Genomic DNA, 25,178 nt, shown 5'->3' with positions numbered 1-25,178 from the left:
GACGTCGTTTCGCTAGTTCAGTCTTCTTGCAATGTAAAACCCCTCGCATGGTTTATAAATCTCATGTAGAGAGACAGGGACCCCCAGATCTGTCCTCTCTCTCCTTGAAGCTCTAAATATGGCGATTAGAGAGGCTTTGATATTCTCGCTGACTGTTATCTATATCACTTCACTCGCTGCCGCCGATTCCATCCAAGGCTGTGGTGGATTCGTCGAGGTCAATCCCTTAAATTCATCTTTAACTTCGTCTATGTGTCTCTACTAAGTTTCCTGCCCCGTTTGGTTGCCGAGAAACCGTAGGAAAAAACAAGAAAATTCAAATTGTTATTGTCGTTTAAGGTTTCCAGTTCTTCTATTTTCTATGTTTTTTTTTCAGACTTTCTCCAAATGGGAGAAAAAAAAAAAAAAAACGAAGGATCTGAATTTTTGGATCTCTTCTGCAATTATTGAGTGGAGTCCGTCCTTTTTTATTAAATTATTTGATGTTGCTTGAGAATTTATTTCTTTAATCGGGAACATTGTAGTGTAGTTGTTGCTGATTTCTCTGACAAGAAGTTGTTATTGTAGGCAAGTTCGGATTTGATCAAGTCGAGGAAGCCAACTGATGGAAAATTGGATTATTCTCATATTACGGTATGAATTTTATACTGATTGTTATCTCTCCAATGAAAGTGCATGTTATATTGTATTGGTTTATAACAATGCCTAGGCAATTGAAGCTCATCCATAATAGACCCAAACATTTTTTGAATTGTTATTGAGCTGGAACAGTCCCTTCTTGTTTTTTATTTTTATTTTTTGGCAGTGATTTAAGGAATCATTAATGGAAGTTTGAGAAAGCAACTGATTTTAAGTGATTTTTAGCATTTTCCTCCTCTATCTGAGACTAAATGGAGCATTATTTGCTGGATTTAAGAATGAAATTATAATTAATTTTAACAAAGTTTTGATCTGGAACTAAAGAATTGTCTGTATATGTTTGAAATGCTCAGCCCAATCTGGGATTGCTTCCATAACCATAATCGATGCTAGGTTGGACTATTTGGTGTTTCACTGGATCTCATTGATTATATGTTGAAGTTGTATGCATTGAATGACAAGGCAGTTCATTGCAAGCTGAGCATTAGCACTTTCTTAACTATTAGGCATTTTTGCTCTCTCTGTATATCATGCAATTCTCATTTGATGTCCATTTCTCCTTGTGGCATCAAATGTCCAGTTGATGTTCCTGCATCTAAATTGAGAAAATGTCCTAAATTTCTTGTTTTCTATATCATTTAGACTTTGGATACTTTACTGGGAAGGGTTGGTGATATTGCTGAAACCACATTGGAAAGAAACTGTATGGGTAGCCCATTTTCGATTCTGATCTTGAAGGAAAAGAAAAAACCCAAAATACTATGTGATAATGTTTATGGACCTTTTTAGGCATTGATGTGAAGTTTAAATAAATGGATTGTTGTCTTGGTAGTCACAATTTTTGTAGTTTTCTTTTCTATCTACACCAACATTCTGGTTAATTGCTAATTTTGTGCTTCTGAAACATGGATACTTAAATTGAGGTTCTGAATGGTTTATTTTATCAAACTGTAGGTTGAGCTTCGCACAATTGATGGATTGGTGAAGGACAGAACTCAGTGTGCCCCAAATGGTTACTATTTCATTCCTGTCTATGACAAGGTATTTTTAAAGCAATAGTGTGGTTCATTCTGCATGAATGAGTAGAAAATGTAGTTGATTCTCATCAATAACTAACATTTCAATCAAACAAAGAGATAAAAAGAAAATTGGCACAACAAAACAAAATGATCATTTTCCATGTAATCAGTTGAGTCAGTGGAAAATATAAGTTTAAATCAAAACAAATAAAGTCAACATTAGTTCATTTTGCCAACATGCTATTATACTACCTTTTTTTTTTAATTGGAAAAAAGTGAAAACATATTAGAAATGCCTAAGTAGAGGTTCATCAATGTACACAGTCTATAGAAACATGCTATAATAATACTTGAGAATGTATTCCTTATGACAGTATCTTTCTGTAAGATGTTCTGGAAACTGGGCCATGGCTGATCATATATCAGTGGGACAGGTTTGTCGAAGCTAGTTTACCTAGCTAATCAATTACTTTTGGCTCTAAATATGATGATTTTATTTAGTCTTCTAAAAAATTTAGGAGGAAGTGGAGGCCTAGCGTAGTGTCTTGTCCCTTGGATGGGTTTGAGATTTATGCAAAAAGGACTAAACCAATTAAGCTTGGAATTGGACGTGTTGTGAGTTTTAAGTTTTTGGGTGGATTGTGGGTTCAAATTAGAAATGGCTAACTCTCTTTTGAAGGCACTTACAATTTTATACATGCTTATTTCATCATCCTTATATCTGCATGGACTCTCTGTTCTTTTCATTGTAAGTATTTCTTTTGCAGGGTTCTTTTGTAGTCCAAATCAAGGGACCAGAAGGATGGTCATTGGACCCTGATAAGGTAGAGGCTGTATTCTTGTTGAAATAATTTTCCAAATTGACAGTTACCAAATTTTCCTTTTATGACACAGATAGTCTTGTTATGAATTCAATCTGTAAATGTAGTTGCCATAAAATGACACCAACAATATCTTTTTTCAGGTTCCTGTCGTTGTTGATCATGCTGGTTGTAATGCCAATGAAGATATTAACTTCCGATTCACAGGGTTTGTCTGAATTTTTGTGTTATTATTTCTGTTTGCATAATTTGAAGTGTTTTTTTTTTTCCAAATAACTTTTCATTCCATTTCTGTTTGCATTATGGATCAAATAAGTAGTTTACTTTTGTTTCCTTTAGATATATAATATATTAACTTCCATATCATATTTGTACCTATCAAAAAAAAAAAAAAAAAAAAAAACTTCCATATCGTATTTGTAGGTTCACGATATCTGGAAGAGTTGTGGGAGCCGTTGGTGGAGAAAGCTGTTCACTTAAAAATGGAGGTCCATCTAATGTAAATATTGAGCTTTTGTCTCCTTCAGGGAATCTCATCTCCTCTGTTTTAACATCATCAGAGGGAAGTTACTCATTCAACAACATCATTCCAGGTTGGGGATTTTATTACTTTCCTGTCACAAGGTCAATGTGTTCTTATACATCATGCCACATTTTCTTTATCTGAAGTATTCATTTGCTAACTTATTAGGGTTTTGCTCTTGTGTAGGAAATTACAAATTACAAGCTTCACATCCTGATTTGACGGTTGAAGTTAGGGGTTCCACAGAGGTTTCATGCTTCTTGATTGTGTTTCCTTTTTTGCTTTCATTTTTTTTTCTTTTTGCTCTCTCTCTCTCTCTCTCACTCACTCATTCTATCTCTTCCAACTGAAAAAGGCGCACAAACATGCAAACATACTTGTGCATATATATATATATGTATGTATGTATGTATATATTTTTTATGAGATGCTTTTTCGTACTATACATTTATTGATTTCTCTGATTCTGAATATACATATGCTGCAGGTGGAATTAGGGTTTGGAAATGGTTTAGTTGATGACATCTTCTTTGTCCCTGGATATGACATTAATGGGTTTGTAGTTGCTCAGGTAAATTTACAGTAACAATAATTGCAGAAAAATGCAATTGCTATATGATTCTCCAAAACACTTTGTTTTCACTATGTTAATTGTTAAGAAATCAATATGCTGATAGGAAGCCCTATATACCTAGCAGCATGTCCAAATTGTTATGCTTGTTTGTTTTCGTTTTTTGGTTACATAATTGAGAAATGCTTTACTTGACTTAATTCAAGATAGATCACCTTGCTCTAATTAAATTAAAGGAAAAAAAAAAAAAGGAAAGAAATAAGATATCACATTGTAGTGTTATTGCAGCAGATATTTTACCAACAAAGATTTCAAGACGAATTTACTTTCCCTGCAAATAGTTGTGGTGTTCTAATCTTGCCATCTATCATTTATCCATCTTCTGCATCCTAGCTAAGGTAGCCAAAATTATTGAGAAAATCCAAAGGCTTATAAGTCAGGGTTGGGGGATAACAATAAGGTTCAAGGTTCATCTATTGCGCTGGGATACTGTTGCAAGCACTCTGGTCTTGGGTGCAAAGTGAAGTAGGAACCTTGCATGAATTGGAAAAGAGTTGTGGAGGTATCCCTTTTTGTCCCATGTGTTAGTGTATGCTTTGGAACTGGTGTACATGCTTTATGGTTCAAGGTTTGGAAATATCCCTTTTATTGTTTTGCTTCCTTCACCTATCATATCACTGCATTTAAATTGACATTTATTGCATATTTAGGCTCCTTTCCAAGGGTGAATTATCTTTGAACTTTTGTTTTCCTGGAATCCTGTGGATATAATTCCCCCATCTCATTGATCTCCTTGAAGTTTCCAAGGATTTGCAGGAGTTTAGATTTCGGATTATTTTAGGTTGATGTTTCTTTTCATGCAAGTTTTTTTTTTCAAGGTTAGTTTGAATTGATCCAGTAATCATCAATCTAAGCTGATTTAGTAATCATACCCATTGAATTCAACATAGCTGCTTGAACTGTAGCTCATAAGAAAGTATATGTGGAGCCCATCGGGGTGCCTACTTGGTTGCAAATTCCAGGATGTGTGATAGAGGCGCACGGTCCTTGGTTTTTTTCATGCTGCTGGTTGAATGCATTGCATTACCTGGTACTGATTGTGGCAGGCATGCTCAGCAGCCTGAGGTTTGAGTCCTCATGGAGAGTCCGAAGGGTTCAACCATAGAAGGTTCCTCAATTATCAAAAAAAGAAAAAAAGAAAAAAAGGAAAGAAATAAAAGAAAGTAGATGTGGAGTGATCCAAACCTCTCTCTATTTGTGTGCAGTATATGCTAGAGGTGTAGTGGGTCCTATAATCTATAGTCATTTCTTCATTGTTATTTTTATTTAATAATCATCAACTGCCTTCCCCTGTAATTGAGTCGATTTGGTCCTCTGAAGTGCCCATTAAATGAAACTAATGAAAGATTCATTTTTCTATTTTGGTAGGGAAATCCAATCCTGGGGGTTCATATTTATTTATATTCAAATGATGTATCAGAGGTTGATTGTCCTCAGGGTTCTGGTAATGCCCCTGGACAAGGAAAATCTCTGTGTCATGCTGTTTCTGATGCTGATGGGATGTTCACATTTAAATCATTGCCTTGTGGTATATCTCTATTTCTCTGTTTGCTTGTTTCCTTGCTGTTTGATATTCTCCTTATTTATATCATGCATGCACCTTTTAATGCTGCTTGCTTGATGTTCTTATATAGAGTTGTAGCTTCTATGATTACTACTTTTCTTAGTTATAAGTTTACAGAATGTTATATGGTCCATAATCCATTTGGCTTTGCTGTTTTCTTTTCCTATATCTGTCTTGGTTACAGTGCTTTTAATCCTATCATGACTAGGATTTGTGGTTGAAAAGTAATAATGTCCAGGTAGCAATTTAAATAGTGACAAGAAACTTCTTTTTGGTTGATTCCATGGTGATAATGGACATGGTTCTTAATTCTAGTGTTTTTTTTTTTGTTTCTATTAATGTGCCATTTCATCTTGAAAGTTGTCCTTTTAAAATATGTAAGCTATTTATATGTTTAATTGTATTAATTTGTTATAGATTAGTTGGACTATTACAAATATGTCCAATTGATTAGAATGTTATTAAGTCCTTTTCTGTCAGATTATTATAGAACTTGTATTTCACCTATCAGTTTCTAGGACTAAAACATTTTAATCCATATATGTAGAAAAAGAAATATGTGTTAAACTGGACAGCATCTTGTAACTTCATAGCATATAGAGAATCCAATATTCATGTTACATCGCCATGGACCAACTCTCAGGGGACTGGATGGAAAATTGGCTTGCATTTATATTCAGTGCATGTTTTTTTATTCCTGTTTCTGTAATCATTTGCTTGATTGTGTTAATTTTGTGTATCAAGTGTAGAAACCGAGGTTTTTCTAGCATTCTACTATATTAGATTGTGTAGAGAGTTGCTTTCATTATTTGGTTCAGCAAATGTATTGCCTTTATATGGAGCAAGTGCTTAGGTTGTGTGAAATGCTTACAGGGGTTTATGAGCTTATACCTTTCTACAAGGGTGAAAATACCATTTTTGATGTTTCACCACCGTCTGTGTCGGTGTCTGTTGAACATCATCATGTAACGGTTGCCCAAAAGTTTCAGGTATCATAATTTATTGGTTATGTAGTCAAAACTCAGACATTGTTTCCTCTCTTGCTATTTGTCACGTCCTTTTGACTTCAGCTTCTTATTCTTGCATGCCTCTATTTGAAATGTCTACAAACATGTCTATCAATATGTATGTATGTATGTATTCATGTATATGCATGCTGCTAATTGGGGTAAGATTATACATTATAGGACTATTCTTCTCCTATTTCTATCAGCATAATTATTATGATGACTGATAAGTGGTTATTACCCAACCAGTAGTACTGTGCTGGGAAAGAGACCTAACAATAATAATGTAAGAGGTAATTGAATGCATGATTTTTCGATGCCTAAGATGGGCAGCCTTCATCAGGCAGTGTCTTTAATTGGGCAATCCTTTCTCACCACTTATTGGTGTCATTCATGTTTCTAATTCATGTGAGATAGGAATACAGCTGTTCTAGTGGCTGTTTTAACTGGTATTAATATAGATTGCTTACCCGTAAATCTTATGCCATCTTCCTTTTTTTTTTCCTTCATTTTGCATCACATTTTCTTCACACCACTAAGTTTATGCTATTTATTGGATTGTATCAGAACTTCAGCAAGCTAGTAGATAAATGATTCTTCTCTGTCATTCTTGTCTCTTATTGGGTCTTAACAGAAAAATAAAATGGAACATTTATTATGTTTAGTGGAGCAACAAGTTTGATTTATTATTCAAAGATAATCTATCTCTCATGCAATGAAATTTATGCTATTTATTCAGATTGACCATATTAATGTTTTAAGTTTTCGTATTATAAACCTGATGTTGTAGTTACTGAATGTTGTTTCTATTTTAATTTTCTTTCATTTTAATCTGCTCCAGCTTCTTACAATTTAAAAATGTGCCATGCTTGTGATTGTTTTCCTATGAATATATTCAACTTAGAATCTTCTGGTATTGCAATTCTATATAGGTCACTGGATTTTCTGTTGGGGGCCGCGTTGTTGATGGAAATGATGCGGGAGTAGATGGTGTTAAAATTATTGTAGATGGTCAGGAAAGGTCCATCACTGACACACAAGGATATTACAAGCTTGATCAGGTATGATTATGTGCATGCTCTTAATGACTTAATTGACTCGATCAATTAATTTCTCTTGGAGCAAGATGTGCTGGTTTGTAGTGCTAATGGGGTGAAACTTTCTCCCTTTTAGCTTCCCCTTTTTGCCTTTGGCCTCCCAATTACAGCTACTAGGATGATTTTTGGCTTTGCGATCGTTCCATTTTCTTTTGGTTATTTGTTTTATCTTTTAGACCTCAAATTTCAACTTGATGAAGTAGTATCAGTAGGCGTCTTTATATTGTTTGTGCAAATCTCTTGCAAGATCTTGCTGCTGCTTGTGGAATATTTAGCAGATAGATTAACTTGGTTTGTGCAGTTGCACTGGGCCAATGCGGGTTTTAGTTTCCTGAGTTTTTCATTTTGTCATTTGAAGAGATAGGAGTTGACCTGGTTGATGCTTACTGATGGAAGAAATCGATTTCATGATTTAGGCTGTCCAAAACTCTTATACATGAAATCAATGAAGTTCATGAAACATTTTTATTGCAAGGATTCTGCCATACCTTTGACCATTCAGCTGATGGTTATGCTGAAGTTTTCATTTTAGTATTATTGAAATTGTGATCCTCTTCTCATGACATGGAATAAAATCCATATAAGTGCATCCATAAAATAATCCAGCCACTAAATTTGACAAAAAAGTACCTATTATAAAAAGATAATATTGATAACATCGGACCATCCCCTTGCACACATGTGCGCACACACGCACAAACACATGCCCACCCAATTGTTTGTTTTGTTGGTTCATATTTCTAGATCTTAACAAATGTATGATTTTGAAGCGACTTAATGAAACATTTTTATTGCCATTTTAGATGTGTTAGCGGTATTAATTAGTTCTAAAATATGTTATGTTTTTGGTTTTTATCTGATTTTTGTTTTTAAGTTGCCAAGTTGTTGAATGTCTAGGTTACATCAAATCGCTATACGATAGAAGCCAAGAAGGAGCATTACACGTTCACAACCTTAAAGGATTTTTTGGTAAAGTGTATAAAACAAATCCTACATTTTTGTGTTTTTAATCTTTGATGATGTTTATATTCCTTTTATGATGATTAGAGAATCTTTTCTTTTTTGGGTTATTTTTCTTTATGATGAATGACTTTGCTGTCCTTTTCTCTTTTATTGTTATTATTTTTAATTTTTTTTGTCTAGGTTCTGCCAAATATGGCCTCAATTGAAGATATTAGAGCAGCGTCCTATGATGTATGTGGTGTTGTTCGTATGGTTAGTGCTGGTTACAAAGCAAAGGTAACTTCAGATTTTATGTTTATCTTTCTTTTGCTCCTGTTTATAAATATTATAATTTTTATATTAAAATAATGTTGTAATATGGTACTTGATTTTAGTAATCTATCAAAAATAAAAAATAAAAATTGGTACTTGATTTTAGTTGGATATCACACTATTTTTTGTTTTTCTCATCTGCTACATTTTTATTTTAGGTGGCCTTGACACATGGACCAGAGAATGTTAAACCCCAGATGAAACAGACTGATGACACTGGAAATTTCTGCTTTGAGGTATGTCAGCCTAATGCTATAGTATTTGTTGTACCTTCACCTTCTTTTAGTATGAGTAATGTCTTACTTAATGCCATACACCATATTTGGAAATTAGGAAGGTGCTTGACTTGCTGCTTCTTTTACCTTGCCATATCAACACATGGTATTGGTGTGTTAACTCATGAGACTATAATTTCATTCACTTGTTTTCAAACCCTGTTTTCTTCCAAATACCAGAATTTTGTTCATTTGATTTCAAACTCTGTTTTCTTCCAAATACCATAATTTCATTCATTTAATTTCGAACTCCTGATAGAGAGACTCTGTTTTCTTCCAAATATCATATTTTCATTCATTTGATCAGAGAGGAAATGTTGCAGTTAATGAAAACTAGATTTAAATAAACTTTTAGCTTTGGTGTATAGTTGATCCTCACAAAGTTTGCAATTGTTCAAGGTTGTATGAATTTGTTACAATCGAATTTTGTATGATATCTGATTTAACAGAATAAGAAACCATAATATAGAATATCATGCTATTGTTGCTATGGTATAGGAAAAGTACAAAAAGGAAAATTGTTGATGTCTTCTTGTAGTTTTTTAAGAGCTTATTAAGTTAAAAGAGAATGGTGCTATGGTTATATTAAGTTAAAAAAAAATGGTGCTACTGTTATTAACCTAACCCTATAGGACACACAAGCACAATTTTAATTCTGCTGAATGGCCAGAAAAGGTAAGGTAATAGTTAATTGAACATAATTTCCTACTATGTTTTTGTCCATCCTTGTTAGTCATTGATTGTTGGAACTTCTTTACCCTTTCCTTGTCAGTTTTGTCTCTCTTATCACCTCAATATTTTTTCAGGTTCCACCTGGTGAATACCGTTTATCTGCTTTGGCAGCCACTCCTGAGAGTGCTCCTGGGCTTCTCTTTTTGCCATCTTATGTTGATGTTGCGGTCAAAAGTCCATTACTGAAAGTTGAATTTTCTCAGGTAAATTTTTCCTAGCTTAGCAATGTTAAGGTTCCTTCTGGGTTCTCTCCTCATTTTTGTATTTTGCCTTTGTCTGTGTCTTTACCAAAAACTTGCGCTTTGTTTTTATCCTGCATTCTTCAGAAATTGATCTTTAACTAATGGTCTAGTAACTTGGCTTTAGAGTTTGGCATGGACATGAAGTTTAACTGGTTTTTCAGGGTATAAGAGTGAGTTCCAAGATTATTATGAAGCTATAAATAACTTTGTAATTGTCTATCAAAAAAAAAAAAAGGTTGTAATTATAAAGTTATAGATAACGTTATTAAAGATCCATTTTCTTAATTATTCATATTTTTCTCTTTGAAAAAATTATGAGTCTTTGAGCAATGGGTGTTTAAATTACCTTATTTCGTTATGTTAGATGTGCAATTTCGAGAAGAGAAAACACTTCTTTCTGATATGTATTCTTCTAATATTCAGGCACTTGTCAATATACATGGTGCTGTGGTCTGCAAGGAGAAGTGTGGTCCATCTGTTTCGGTTACTCTTGTTAGGTTGGCTGGCAAACGTAATGAAGAGAGAAAGACAGTCAGTCTAACTGATGAGAGTAGTGAATTTTTGTTTTCAAGTGTCTTTCCTGGAAAATACAGGCTTGAGGTTAGAGTTCTCAGACTTTTATTTTTTCTTTAGAATTTATTCTATGTTTGATGCAGGTCCTTGTTGGGAAGATGAATGGAAAAAATCATGTGGGAAAACTATCTTATTTGCTATTTGCATGTATGTGCTTGTGCAAGTGTGTAACTTAATCAATTTTGGCCATTTTGTGATGCGTTACTGGGATGTCATTTTTCTTCTTCCATGCCATAAAAATCTTATCTCAATGGAGTAACTCTGCTCATCTCAGTTTGAAGAAGTTATAAAATTCTTTACTCTCCAGGAAATTTCTTTTCTTTCCCCCCCCCCCCCCCCCCGTAGCCAGAACTTCTAATTTAAAGCATCTGTCAGAGCTAAGGATGCATTCAAATTCAATTTGTTATAAGTTTGTCTCTGCTTAAGCCTCTTAATTTTAATGGTTGTTTTCTTTTTAGGTCAAGCATCTTTCTCCAGGAGCCGTGTCTGGGGAAGATAGCTGGTGCTGGGAACAGAGTTTCATTGATGTGGATGTTGGTGCTGATGGCATAAAAGGAATTGTATTTGTCCAGAAAGGTTATTGGATTAATATAGTTTCCTCCCATGATGTAGATGCTTACATGACTCAACCAGATGGTTCATCTGTGAATTTGAAGATTAAGGTTATCTCCATCCATTAATAATCTCATTATTTGAAATTTTCATATAACTATTATAGGACACTGTTCACACCTCTATGCTAAAATGTGAAATTCATAGTCTGCATTTTCATTTTCTCTTTCCTTCTTTGAACTACAGAAAGGCTTGCAGCATATTTGTGTAGAATCTCCTGGAGTACATGAACTTCACTTTGTTGACTCATGTATTTTCTTTGGGAGCTCGTCGATGAAGATTGATACATCAAATACATTGGTACAACACTTATATGGTTTTTCTTTCTCATGGCATGGATCATTTCCTTTTCCTTTATTCTCATATTTTCACATTGTTTTATAGCCTATCCATTTGAAAGGAGATAAATACCTCCTTAAAGGGCATATCCATGTTCAATCAAGCTCACTCAGTGGTGAATATGAGTTACCTGAAAGTTTTATTGTGGAGGTTTTGAATAGTGATGGCACTGTCTTTGGTGGTAGTCCTGCCAGACTTATATCCGGTGAAAATGATCAAACAAGTGCTTCTGTATATGAGTATTCTGTATGGGCCAATCTTGGAGAAAAACTTACCTTTGTTCCTTCAGATGCAAGGTACATATAGTTGGCTTGTTTTTATTTTGTTTTGTTCTCATATCTTTAAGGTTGAAAAATAGGTGTATATTATATTGCTAGAAATTCAAAAAGATTTGTGCCTTTTGTAACCTTAGAAAACACCTTAATCATTTTTCTGTGTATGTTATGCTTGTGCTTTCAGTAAGTTGTGGTCTGCAGACTTCATATCACTGTTTTGTACTCTGAGATGATATGCCAGTTCTCTTGTATGCTTGACATTGAGTAATTTTGACATGATGCTTCTCCTAGAATTAAACCTTCTGGGCCATTAACCTAAGCTGCAACGTGCTGCAGGAATAATGGTGAGAAGAAGATCTTGTTTTATCCTAGGCAACGACATGTAAGCTGTATTGGAGTACTTACACCTGCATAATTATCTCGATTTTGATCTGTGAACTCCTGCTCAATTCTTTGTCTTGTTCTTTTTTTTTCTTTTTTTTTTTTTTCAGGTCTTGGTGACAAATGATGGTTGTCAAGCTTCAATTCCTCCGTTTTCTGGTCGACTGGGCTTGTATGTTGAAGGATCGGTTTCACCCCCTCTTTCTGGAGTCAATATCAGGATTATTGCTGCAGGAGATAGCCCCAATGCTCTATTTAAGAAAGGTGACTTGGTACTGGGAACTACAACAGGGACAGATGGTTTCTTTGTTGGGGGACCTCTATATGATGATATAACTTACAGCATCGAGGCTTCAAAGGTTCGGAACATCTACAATGAACAGTTCCTTTAACATTCTTATATCACATTTGTGCAATAAAATTTATTAAGTATGCTTTCCATAACCATCTTAAAAGGTGATGCTTCTGAATCTTATTGTTGGAAACTTGGAAGTGATATCTGAGTAAATGCTTCTGATGTGCCTAACCAAGTACAGCATTGTGATGTTTTACCCAAAGCTGGAGTTTAAAACACTGAGGTAGTTACAGTGTTGTGTGCTTTATGTTTAGATTTAAACTTCAACATGAATTAATTCTCTCCTTGGAATGGCAGAAGTCTAACATAGAATTTAAACTTTTCTTTCATGCTCTGTTTACTGTGATGGTCTGGATGCCCTTACATTTGTAGTCAAATGTCTATTTCCCTCCTTTCTGGTCAAAGTGCTAACTCAATTGCTTTTCTCTTGAACTGCTGCTTTTCCATTGCTCATGTTCCATGTAGTTGTGATGTTTCACTGACCCACTTGTCTGCATTTCTTTGCCAATCCCTAATTAATAAAAATCTTCGTCTGGGCAAATATATTTTACAAATTGTATGTTTTTGGATAAGCTTCAATTCTGTTTGTCTTTCTCTTCTTTTCCATTGGCTGTCTTTTCCTTTGACTTGTTCAGAATCCCTTGGGGATTTGTATTTGTTACCTCCATTCTTCTCTTTGATGGTACTCTTATGTTTTTCCTAGACAATGTTTATTTATGCTGACTTTACTGTTGTTGTTCTTGCTGTATTATATCTTCACATAGCAATTCCTGTCCAGGACAAAGGACAGCTGACAGCCAACTTACTCTTGCACCACATTTTCATTGAATCTTGAACATGTCTTCCAAACTCTAGGTTGTGTATAGCCCCTAGATATAATTGAATGATGGTTCACATAACTGAAACAAGTATTTGGGGTAAAGGATTGGTTGATTTGAGTGTGTGTGGATGTTGCATTTATGAAGGTGAGTCATCAACAAGGGTGCCCAACTTCTAATTTAATTGTTTCTCTGACTGATATCTTTTGGACATTTGTTCTTATCATTGAATCTTTTTTTATTTTTGGTATGTAAGCACTAGTTTATATTTTAAAACAAGATGAAAAGGGCAGGTTAGCACATCTATTCTTCTCCTGTTGAATATGGTAGAGTGCTGGTTTGACTTAGTTAAATAAGTTATGTTAATTTGTTGTATTGTACAAGATCTGGGTGAGCATAGTACATACACATGTAGCACATATTTTCTTATATCTGCAATTTTCCCCCTTTTTTGTGTGCATTTCCTGATGTTTATCTCATATTCTGCAGACTGGCTATCATCTGAAACAAGTTGGACCTAATTCCTTCTCTTGTCAGAAGCTTAGCCAAATTTCTGTGCATATATATTCTAAAGATGATGCTGAAGAGCCTATTCCTTCTGTGCTACTATCATTGAGTGGTGATGATGGTTATAGGAACAACTCTGTATCTGGAACTGGTGGTGTTTTTCTCTTTGATCACTTATTTCCTGGAAGTTTTTATCTGCGACCTCTACTAAAGGTACTCTTGGATTTTTGCCATGTGATACTTACATGTGAATTACTTTTATTTTTCTTTTATATTATTATTGTTCCTTTCTTTCTTGCTGTCCCTTTTGAAACGCCCCTCTGATGTGAAATGGAGAATGCTGCATATAGGTTCCAAAAGTGAATGATCTTGTAAACATTCCTCAGTAATGAAAATAGCATTGTAGCCAAATATTTTTCCACTTTTGACTTAATAAATAACCATATAAATTGTTTTTTTAAGGTGGCATAAAATGCCGGAACACTAGAATTTGGAATGATATATTGGTATTTTTTTCTGATTGCTTTCTCTTGATGAAAAAAGGATTGTGCACCATCAACTCACCAAACTAGTTAATGATCTTATTTTTGTAGGAGTATGCTTTTTCACCTCCAGCGCAGGCAATAGAACTTGGTTCTGGGGAGTCAAGAGAAGTCGTTTTCCAAGCCACTCGTGTTGCTTACAGGTGTTATTTATTTTCTATGCTCCCCTTTCATTAGTCATTTCTTTCATTATTAACATTATTATTATTTATTTATTTATTTATAATAATGCTTAGGATCATAACCTTCTTTTAAAAAGTTCTTGAGGTCAATGTGATCGTACTCTAGTTATTCCATATTCATGGCACAAAATATGTATTAACGAACCAAAGTTGTCTTTCTCTTGCTTAGTTATATTTCATACTGTGGCCACATGTTTTTCTCTCTCATCATTGAAAAGAAAAACAAGGAAGTGCTGCAGACTTTGTCAACCTCATCCACTATGATTTTCATACTCTAGTTATTAGATTTCCATGGCACCAAGTTTGTAGCAAACCAAAGTTAGTGTCTTTGTCTTGCATAGTTATGTTTCATACTGGAGCCATGTGTTTTTCTTGCTCATCATTGAAAAGAAAAATAAGAAAGTGCTGCAGCTATAGCTATAGGCTTACTTTGTCAATCTTATCCTGCATGATTTATTTTTCTACATAAATTTTATCTTCAAAAAGGACTGGAATCGGTGGTTTCTCAATATGCTTTTGGCTATTGTTTAACTACTGCTAGTTTTTGATAAGGTAACCTTTTTGTCTAATTTGGCTACTTTGTTTACATTATTGGTTTGCCCTCCTCCACGTAACTATTTGCAACCATAAACTTTTTTAGGCTCAGAGACAAGCATATATTGGGTAACAGAGGTTCTTTGCCTGTTGGGTTTCTGCCATTTTTTGTATCATTTCCTTATTCATTTTTATCATTCATTTGTTCCCTCTTGATTCTTTATGCTGCTCATATTGTTTGATTTGTTTTCATTTATGGGCATATCTATAATCGTTCTTCTCCCCTCTTGAGAAAAAACTGCTTTTCAGCACATCTTCAAGGTGTAAATACAGATTTTATCTACTATGGAAATGTTATAGATTAACCATATAGGTTTCCTTATCCCTAGAATCTCATTATTATGTTGGTTCCCCCAAAGGAACTATCTTAAATCTGCTTTTTTGCAATTCCAACCTCCAATCAAACTAAAACCTTGTTTTCTGAACTTGCATCTGCTTCTATTTGAGATGCCCAACCAAATTGCTTGTGATCAGGAACCTCAGGCTATGTTGCCTTAAAAGCTAAAATTTGTTTTTTCTTTCCTTTTGTCAAAACAGTAAAACTACATAACAAATTTGTACTGTTCCTGAAAATGTCGACCTGCAGTTCTTACTGCATCTATTTCCTTATTGGAGCCTGAGACCCTAAGATGGTTCAACCTCTTTGCAGTGCTACAGGTACAGTCACCTTGTTGTCTGGCCAGCCAAAAGAAGGCGTTTCAGTTGAAGCCCGATCAGATTCCAAAGGCTATTATGAGGAAACAGTAACCGATTCATCAGGAAGTTACCGTCTAAGAGGGCTTCTTCCTGATACAACCTATTTAATCAAAGTGGTAAAAAAGGATGACCTCAGTAGCTCCAGAATTGAGCGTGCATCTCCAGAATCTGTCTCTGTTAAGGTGAGTTATATCTTATCAATGTTGATTTATTCAAAACGTAATGTTTTTTTTTTCCATTGTAGTTTTAGCCTTTCACAATATTTTTCAGCATGCCTGATGCAGCTTTTATCTCTTTCTTTATTTTTTTTTCTTCATCTTCTCCACTGTTTTTTTCTAACCTTTTTGCATGATATCCTCTATTGGTTACTGCTGGTGTGTAAATTGTGATTCACACATATATGATTCATTTGTAGGTTGGATCTGAGGATATCAAGGCATTGGACTTCCTGGTATTTGAACAGCCAGAAATGACCATTTTAAGTTGCCATGTTGAAGGGAGTAGAATCGAGGAACTACATTCACATTTACGAGTGGAGATCAAGTCCGCTAGTGACCCATCTAAGATAGAGTCTGTCTTCCCACTCCCGCTTTCTAATTTCTTCCAGGTGAAGGACTTGCCCAAGGGTAAGCACCTTTTGCAGCTCCAATCTGGCTTCCCATCCACCACCCACAAATTTGAGTCCGAAATTATTGAGGTTGACTTAGAGAAAAACACCCAAATTCATGTGGGCCCACTCAGATTTAAAGTTGAAGAGGATCACCACAAACAGGTCTGTTTCACTTTCTTCAAACAAATAATAATTCTTTTCATGATTAGTTATCACCAACTATGCATATTGCTCACCTACCCACACTCCTATTGGAACTGCTCTTCTGCCATCCAAACCTTCCAAACGATCTAGTGAATTTAGAATGATTTAACAAAATTTAACCATTTTCTTCTCCCTACCATGTCCTACAGGAATTAACTCCAGCACCCGTGTTTCCTCTCATCGTTGGAGTTTCAGTGATTGCTCTTTTCATCAGTATGCCAAGGTAAACCTACTCATTTTCTGACTTTTAAGTACTCGTGTATAATGGATGCTATTCTACCTCTAATTCTAATTCTAATTATTTCTTATTATTTTCTGTCTTAAAGATTAAAGGATTTATACCAAACAACGATGGGAATGTCGATGTCCGGAGCCACCTCAACCGCAAAGAAAGAAGTGAGGAAACCCATTTTGAGAAAGAAGACTTACTAAAAGCTAGAGTGATAGAAAGTTTTGGGATCACGAGCTTGCTTGCATGGAGAGCATGTGTACCGTTTGATACTGACCAGAGTTTTTATCTTTTTACATGGTCGGAAAAATTCAGAATTAAATGTACCCAGTAAAATTAGCCTTTTCCCCACTTTCCTTTTTCTCTCAAATTTTTCTTGATCCAAGTCAAATTTTAGCTTTGTAATTATACCTTTTTTTTTAGCTGTTGTGTTTTCGTGATGGTATAGGATGTCCATGCCTTGCGACTTCATAAGATTTGCTTAATGCAACTTTTAAGTACGGACCTTTTTCTAGTTTTATTTTTTTTGGGTAACGTGTCTTTTACGGTTCCTGATTGAGGCAAACATTTGGGATCTCCTACTTTGAGGGAAATGATCCAGCTATCCACGTGATTGTTGATTCACCCCGAGGAGATGGGAGTCACTCCAGAATCTATCCCGTGTTTTATACCACTATCGGGTCAGACCGTTATTTCCACAAGAAAACAAATCAAGAAATCAAATTTGGGAAAAAGACAAAAAATTGAGTTACAGGAAAAAATAAATAAATAAATAATTGAAGAATAAAAAGACAAAAGGAAGTGGCAGCCAACTGGTCAGTCAGCTTTATCATTGTGAACTGGAATCTACCGTATCCCCACTTCTCGTCGACACATCTGGACCGTTCAAGAAGGGCCCACAAGGCAAGTCGCGAATGGTCAAAGAGTGGACTGAATTCGCCAAAATATTACGTGGTGAGGATCCACCAAAGTGAGTCCGATCATAATAATGGAAGGGCAAAATGGTAAAATGGAGACGGTATAGGGCAAAATGGTAAAATGGTAAAATTGAGAGAGTATGGCGAAGATTTCAATGTCTGAGAGAGGACGCCCAACTCAGCTGGGGAGTCACTCTCAGGCTCTTCCCTCTTATCCCCTTTCCTTCTTTCAACTCTTCCACTTTCTCTCTCCGAAATGGCGTCTCCGACTCCCCCTCACTGCTCAATCACCGCCGCTAAACCCTACCAAAACCTCCACTACCCCCAAAACCCTACCAAAAACCACCACAACAATCACCACTGGTCTTCCCACAAAGTTTCCCTCACCAACCCTCTCCCTTCACCTCGTAATGCTGCCAAGCCCGGTGCTGCCTCCCCGCTACCGCCACCTCCACCAACCGCAACTCTAATTTCCCTTCTCTCTCTCCTCTTCCTCCCTCCAAGTCCGAGCTCACCGCCGACTTCTCCGGTCGCCGATCCACCCGCTTCGTCTCCAAAATGCACTTCGGCCGCCCTAAGACCGCCGCCGCCGCCCGCCACACCTCCACCGCCGAGGAGGCCCTACGCCACGCCATTCGCTTCGCCTCCGATGATAAGGGGATTGATTCAGTGCTTCTCAACTTCGAGTCTAGGTTGTGTGGATCCGACGATTACACCTTCTTGCTCCGAGAGCTTGGCAATCGGGGGAGTGGGCGAAGGCCATTCGATGTTTTGAATTTGCTGTGCGGCGGGAGCAGAGGCGCAACGAGCAAGGTAAATTGGCTAGTGCTATGATTAGTATTCTGGGTAGATTAGGTCAAGTTGAACTAGCAAAAAATGTGTTTGAAACTGCTTTAAATGAGGGATATGGGAATACAGTTTATGCTTTTTCGGCTCTGATTAGTGCGTATGGGCGAAGTGGATATTGTGATGAGGCGATCAAGGTATTTGAGACTATGAAAAGTTCGGGGTTGAAGCCGAATTTAGTCACTTATAATGCTGTAATTGATGCGTGTGGAAAAGGGGGTGTGGATTTTAATCGGGCAGCGGAAATATTTGATGAAATGTTGAGGAATGGGGTGCAACCTGATCGGATTACATTTAATTCACTTCTTGCGGTTTGTGGTAGAGGAGGGTTGTGGGAGGCCGCGAGGAATTTGTTTAGTGAGATGTTGTATAGAGGGATTGAACAGGATATATTTACGTATAATACTCTATTAGATGCTGTATGCAAAGGTGGGCAAATGGATTTGGCTTTTCAGATAATGTCCGAGATGCCCAGAAAGCATATAATGCCTAATGTGGTGACTTATAGTACAGTGATAGATGGGTATGCAAAGGCAGGTAGACTGGATGAAGCCTTGAATTTGTTTAATGAGATGAAGTTTGCCGGTATCGGTTTGGATAGGGTCTCGTATAATACTCTGCTTTCAATATATGCTAAACTTGGGAGGTTTGAGGAGGCCTTGAATGTTTGTAAAGAGATGGAAAGTTCTGGGATTAAGAAGGATGCTGTCACTTACAATGCCCTTCTAGGTGGGTATGGAAAACAAGGGAAGTATGAGGAAGTTAAGAGGGTGTTTGAAGAGATGAAAGCAGAGCGGATTTTCCCTAACTTATTGACTTATTCGACATTGATTGATGTGTACTCAAAAGGAGGGTTGTATCAAGAGGCAATGGAAGTTTTTAGAGAGTTTAAGAAGGCAGGTTTGAAGGCTGATGTTGTTCTTTATAGTGCTCTTATTGATGCGTTGTGTAAAAATGGGCTGGTGGAATATGCTGTATCCTTCCTTGATGAGATGACAAAGGAAGGGATTAGGCCTAATGTTGTTACTTACAATTCTATAATTGATGCCTTTGGTCGATCAGGAAGTGCTGAATGTGTTATCGATCCTCCCTATGAAACCAATGTGTCAAAAATGTCTTCTTCATCTTTAAAAGTTGTTGAAGATGCCACTGAAAGTGAAGTGGGAGACAAGGAGGACAATCAAATAATAAAGATTTTTGGACAGCTAGCTGCTGAAAAAACATGTCATGCAAAGAAAGAAAACAGGGGGAGACAGGAAATCTTATGCATCTTGGCGGTCTTCCACAAGATGCATGAGCTGGACATCAAACCAAATGTTGTCACCTTCTCAGCAATTCTAAATGCTTGCAGGTATGCTTCTTCACCTGATACTGCCTATCTTTCACCAAATTGAGGACCTCGTCATGTGAAAAATATTGAATCCAGAAATGTGGGTTTGGTGTGACTAATCAGTCATCTAGGACTCAATTTGCAAGCACTATTGTTTTTACTCAATTTCCTAATATATTATATTCATAGAACTTCCAATGAGGTTTTGCATCGAAACACTGGGAAAATTTCAAAACTGACCAAATATATATGAGCAGCACCTTCAGATTTGCTGACACCTATAGTCCATTTACAACATCTGGTGGTGAAACTAGGAATAATTATATAAGGATGTGAAAAAAACAATGGTTCTCAAACCGTTAGAGGTTGGGAGAATGGTTAAGAGGGTCTAAATGATTTGAGTTTTTCCTTTTCTATAATTGCAGAGTTGTTGGAGCTGCTATGCTCCTTTCCCCTTTTTAATGTCTTTATGTTAATTGGGTAAGAAGTGAGGAAAAGTTTATTCTATTTTTTAGTGGTGATATGTTCAAAGACCGTGGTTAATTGCTTTAAAAGAACTAAAAGAAGGGCCAAATACCCAAGGGAGGGACAAATATTATTTCTCAGCTGTGTTTACAAAGCTGTCTTACCCTTAGAGACATCTCAGAACGCGGTGGACAACATATTTGGCTTCAGGCAGCATGGCCATATGAATGAGTTGAATTTTGAGAGATAGTACTGAATCTACAATGTACATCATCATTATCATCCTCCTCGTAAGAGTTGGTTGTTGAGTGGATGCACTTTTAGCTTATATCAACTACATCAGCTGCAGAATTATTTTGATGCCAGGGACATGATATATGGCACATCCAACTGCTCAATGACTATAATATTGGAGTGTTCTGATCGATACCCTAGGATCTCAGATCTAGGACTTGCATTCTTAATTTAAGAGGAGAAACTGGGAAGGTTTAAGTGGCCTTTAGTTATCTAGAATTCTGAGTGATTACCTTGATGTTTTATGCATTCTTACCCATGTGCAATTTAAAAATTGACTAATGCAGTCAGCCTGAAGGCTAGAAAATCAAATTTTCCCATGGTGAATAACATAAGACTATGTTAAAAATTTCCTTGAACCCAATAACGGTGTTTATGTCTCTTTAGTTTGTACTTTTTCCCTTTATATGTCATCACTAGTCCTCTAGAACAAGAGACATTAAAGCGGATGAAACTGGACACACTTGCCTTTTCATGATGGCTTGGGTGAAATACTAGTTATCCAGGATTCCCTGCTCTTCCAATTCATTTGTGCTCTAAATAATTAATTAGTGGATGTATAGAACAGTGGGAAATAATTTATTGCATGTTGCCTTCTGTCACTGCTGTGTCTTTTCCCATAATTCATATTTCTAATATTTTTACTGAAAGTATAGGTAATTTCAGTTTTGTAATTTGCCTCTGGATGCAGCCGCTGTAATTCATTTGAAGATGCCTCAATGTTATTGGAGGAACTGCGGTTATTTGATAATCAGGTCTATGGTGTGGCACATGGGCTTCTTATGGGCTATGGGGACAACATATGGGTTCAAGCACAATCCCTGTTTGATGAGGTGAAGCAGATGGATTCTTCGACCGCATCTGCCTTCTATAATGCTCTGACTGACATGCTATGGCACTTTGGTCAGGTAATTTGTGAATAACCGTTAACCCAAAGTACAGGATTTTACTTGATCTGAACATAGTATGAAGTACAAGGTGTATTTAACTGGAGCAAAGACACTTTATCAATTGAACCTAGCTGGATAAATTCTTCTTCTAAGTCTCTATTTCCAATTGACATGAGAAGATGCAAGTGAAAAGGAATATCAGGAGTTTCTTCTATTTGATTGCTTTTTGCTATGGGGCTTTAGTTTTGGAATTCTATTTTGCAAGTCGTCTCATGTATTAAGCATCAGGGAAAAATCTTCAAGCCTTAGGAAGTTCATAATGAATATAGATCTCATGGTTCCTTCTATAGGGATACAATTTAGAGCTTGAGACAAACATGTAGTTTGAAAGTAGACTAGATTAGCATATTTTGATCGGTCTAGTGTTCACTCTTCTGTAACTGTCTTTTCAGAGACGAGGTGCCCAATTGGTTGTGCTTGAAGGGAAACGACGGCATGTATGGGAGAATATGTGGTCAAACTCTTGCTTAGATTTGCATCTAATGTCTTCTGGAGCTGCTCGAGCAATGGTGCATGCATGGTTGCTCAATATTCGGTCTATTGTTTTTGAGGGTCATGAGCTGCCACAGCTCTTAAGGTAATGGGTTATCCCTGTACTCCTTTATCTGCGTCCTATACTATTTGAACCAGGTTTTGATTAAAGACTAAACATTCAAGCCATGTCTTTGTACAGTATATTGACTGGATGGGGCAAACACAGCAAAGTGGTTGGGGATGGTGCATTAAGGCGAGCTATTGAGGCACTACTGACTGGCATGGGTGCACCCTTTCGGGTTGCCAAGTGCAATCTGGGTAGGTTTATATCGACAGGAGCTGTGGTGGCTGCCTGGTTAAGAGAATCAGGCACCCTGAAAGTCCTTGTTCTTCATGATGACAGAACAAATCCTGATCGTGCAAGATGTAGTCAAATTTCCAATCTGCAAACACTTCCCTTGTAGCTTTTTCAGTATGTTGCTTTTCTTGTTTCTCTTCTAATGTGTTTATTCCCTGTAATTTATGCAAGTAATGGGTAAATAGACACCTACAAACCCGTGGGAGATATCCCAATTTTGGCTTTGTATGTTTTACAGCTCAAGATTATACAGTTTAGGGAGATTCATCAGTAGTTAGTAGTTACTGTCTTCCACTCACTGGTGGCCTTTAATAATTATTTGTCATGATGTGGACGGGTCCATGAAAGCATTCCTGGACTGAGCTCTCACACTAGGGCTGGGCATAGTTGGGCATACCAAGTCATAACATTTTAGAAAATGCTAGTAGCTTATGTATATGAAAAAATGTGTACGTGCATGTGAAAAAAAAAATATTTTTTCGAATAATTCAAATTTTATGTATTGTCAAAGTCAAAGCTACTATTAAAATCTACAAAATTTTTATTATTTTACTAAACGTATTAAATTTAAATTTTATAAAATTAAGAGTCCTTTTGGCATGACTTGGAAGTGTTTTTATTTTATAACGCCTTTGTGAAAAAAACGTTTTTATAAGAATTTGATAAAGTGATTTTACTAATGTTTTAGATAATATATAGTATAAATAAAAAAAACACTTTTAATAATAATAAATTATAAAAAAGGATATTTATTACAAAAGGGAAATATTATAATAAATCAAAAACTTTTATTACAAAAAGATATATAAGCATTTATATTGTTAAAAAAAAATTTTAAAAATTATTTTTATGGAAGAGAAGTGAAATATGTAGAAAAGAGTGAGAAGAAAGTGAAGAGTGAAATGAAACGAATGATAATTGAAAAAGGGTTTTTAAAAATATATGAATTTTTAAAAAAATGTTTTAGAAAATGTTTTTCAAAATATTACCCAACACTTTTTTTTTTTTTTTTTTTTTTTTACCTTAAAGCAATTTTAAAGTATTTTTAGGGTTATAAGAATTTTTAAAAAGCATTCGCAAATCGACTCTAAATTCCTATTTTTTATTCTTTTTCAAATATTTATATGAAAAGACACTTTTCATTCTCTAATAATGCGTTTGAGAGTGATTCTAAAAATCGTTTCTAATATTTTTAATATTTGAATAATAAAAATTTTTAAGTAAAAAAAATATCAAGAACGTTTCCTAAAAATAATACGAAATGGTTATTAGTATTTGTCAATTTTTCCATTTCTCCATTCTTGGTTAGTGTACATATTCTTTCTTCAATGCACCAATTAACCACCTCCCTTGTACAGATTCCTTATTCAATGCACCAAATTTAAAAAAAATGACAACTAGTTCCAAATTTATGATGGTATATGCCACATGAAAGTCAAAACTCGATTCAAATTCATTAAAAATGAAATTATGCCATAGAAATTCACTTACCTTGTAGGCAATCCTATGAAGTACAAAGTAGTGCAAATTTTATAAATGTAATTTGTAATTATGGACTATTACAATTTTTATTTTTAAATGGCTACCTCTATGTTTCCTATCACATATTTTGGTATCTAGTTTCTTTACTTTCTTTTCATTGACATTCTTGTTACTATTTTCTATACTTACTCTAAAATCGATTTGATTTGTTGGTGATCTTGCGTCATATTGCTATATATATTTTGTTTTTTTTTTCCTTTTAATTTTATGCTTTCCTATTTCTCCTTTTACCTTCTCTAAACTATCCTAGAGTCTTCTATAATCTATATGACTCTTGAGCTCGTTTATTGCTGATTGTGCCCCAAATGATTGAGAATTAGAATCTCCGTCACGTGCGCACAAAAATTAGCTTCTTTTCAATCTATCCAACACACAAAATGCCAAAGATTGGTAAACTCACATGATTTTCTGCTTAGACTAAGAAAACTGGCTTCAATATGTATTCTTGAAGAAGATAAGTTCTTTTTTGAGTGATTTTTTTTTTAAATATTTGTAATTTATAATATTTGTAGTGACTCTATTTTTATTAGAAGCACTTTTATTAAGAATTATTTAGAATTGGTTTGAGATAAATTCATATTTTTAGCTCTGAAAGTTGAACTCAAAGTTAAAGTCATAGGAAACTATAAAAGTCGTAAAAACTCTTTTCACTAGTTTTATCAACTATTTCTCAATTATTTTCTAAAGTGAATGCAACATCAGCCTACAATCATGGACATTGATGAAAACGAGGACATGGTCATGATTGTGGAAAATTTTTTCTATATTATGGTGTTTAAATCGCACAACAAAAAATGAAGCAATACTAAGACAACATAGAAAATAAAAAGAATTCACAAAACAAACTTCCTAGGTCCATAAGAATAGAGTTATAGGTGTGATAATAAATATCATTATTAACGTACTTATGGTACACTGACATTTAGCTAACCTCACCAAATTTCAATAAAAGCAAAAGGAAGGAAGATAAGGATGAATTTCACTTATGGTGAAAGGTTAGACTTGACCTACAATGATATTGATTTCTTCATAATTCCTTATGAAAAAACCGAGTTTTTAGTAAATGATAGAAATACTTGTATTGATTAATCTTACTTTATGTATTTATATTACATTTACTATATTATATTTAGTTTACATCTTATGTTTTTTTACTCAAATATTATTTTACTATACTATTGAGTTTCAAGATGCACGAATAAAACATGTCTTGTAAATTATGTTACCATGCATAATTCTTTGAGATAAAATATAATTTTT

General features: G+C 35.2%; 2 protein-coding genes across 2 annotated transcripts; both read left to right on the top strand.

Moving 5' to 3' along the window:
• Positions 1 to 67: 67 nt before the first annotated feature.
• LOC117918660 (nodal modulator 1) lies at positions 68 to 17,262 on the top strand. The gene is made up of 27 exons (XM_034835471.1): positions 68 to 217; positions 568 to 633; positions 1,594 to 1,680; positions 2,426 to 2,482; positions 2,623 to 2,687; positions 2,903 to 3,072; positions 3,189 to 3,250; positions 3,490 to 3,573; positions 5,002 to 5,161; positions 6,071 to 6,186; positions 7,137 to 7,265; positions 8,199 to 8,270; positions 8,445 to 8,540; positions 8,735 to 8,812; positions 9,658 to 9,786; positions 10,249 to 10,425; positions 10,857 to 11,060; positions 11,197 to 11,310; positions 11,395 to 11,645; positions 11,961 to 12,006; positions 12,116 to 12,364; positions 13,668 to 13,898; positions 14,279 to 14,370; positions 15,653 to 15,881; positions 16,115 to 16,471; positions 16,663 to 16,736; positions 16,840 to 17,262. The coding sequence occupies exons 1-27, from the start codon at positions 119 to 121 to the stop codon at positions 16,943 to 16,945; spliced, it is 3,600 nt and encodes a 1,199-aa protein (XP_034691362.1). The 5' UTR covers positions 68 to 118; the 3' UTR covers positions 16,946 to 17,262.
• A 558-nt stretch (positions 17,263 to 17,820) lies between these two features.
• Positions 17,821 to 22,660, top strand: LOC117918661 (pentatricopeptide repeat-containing protein At2g31400, chloroplastic). The gene is given in 6 exon segments (XM_034835472.1): positions 17,821 to 18,093; positions 18,096 to 18,407; positions 18,410 to 19,856; positions 21,286 to 21,502; positions 21,937 to 22,121; positions 22,218 to 22,660. Coding segments are annotated over 6 exon segments (2,604 nt in total). The 5' UTR covers positions 17,821 to 17,915; the 3' UTR covers positions 22,483 to 22,660.
• The last annotated feature ends 2,518 nt before the right edge of the window (positions 22,661 to 25,178 follow it).

The sequence above is a fragment of the Vitis riparia genome, chromosome 7 (genome assembly GCF_004353265.1).
Source record: "Vitis riparia cultivar Riparia Gloire de Montpellier isolate 1030 chromosome 7, EGFV_Vit.rip_1.0, whole genome shotgun sequence".
NCBI lineage: Eukaryota > Viridiplantae > Streptophyta > Magnoliopsida > Vitales > Vitaceae > Vitis > Vitis riparia.
This window is presented reverse-complemented; position numbering and strand designations above follow the sequence as displayed.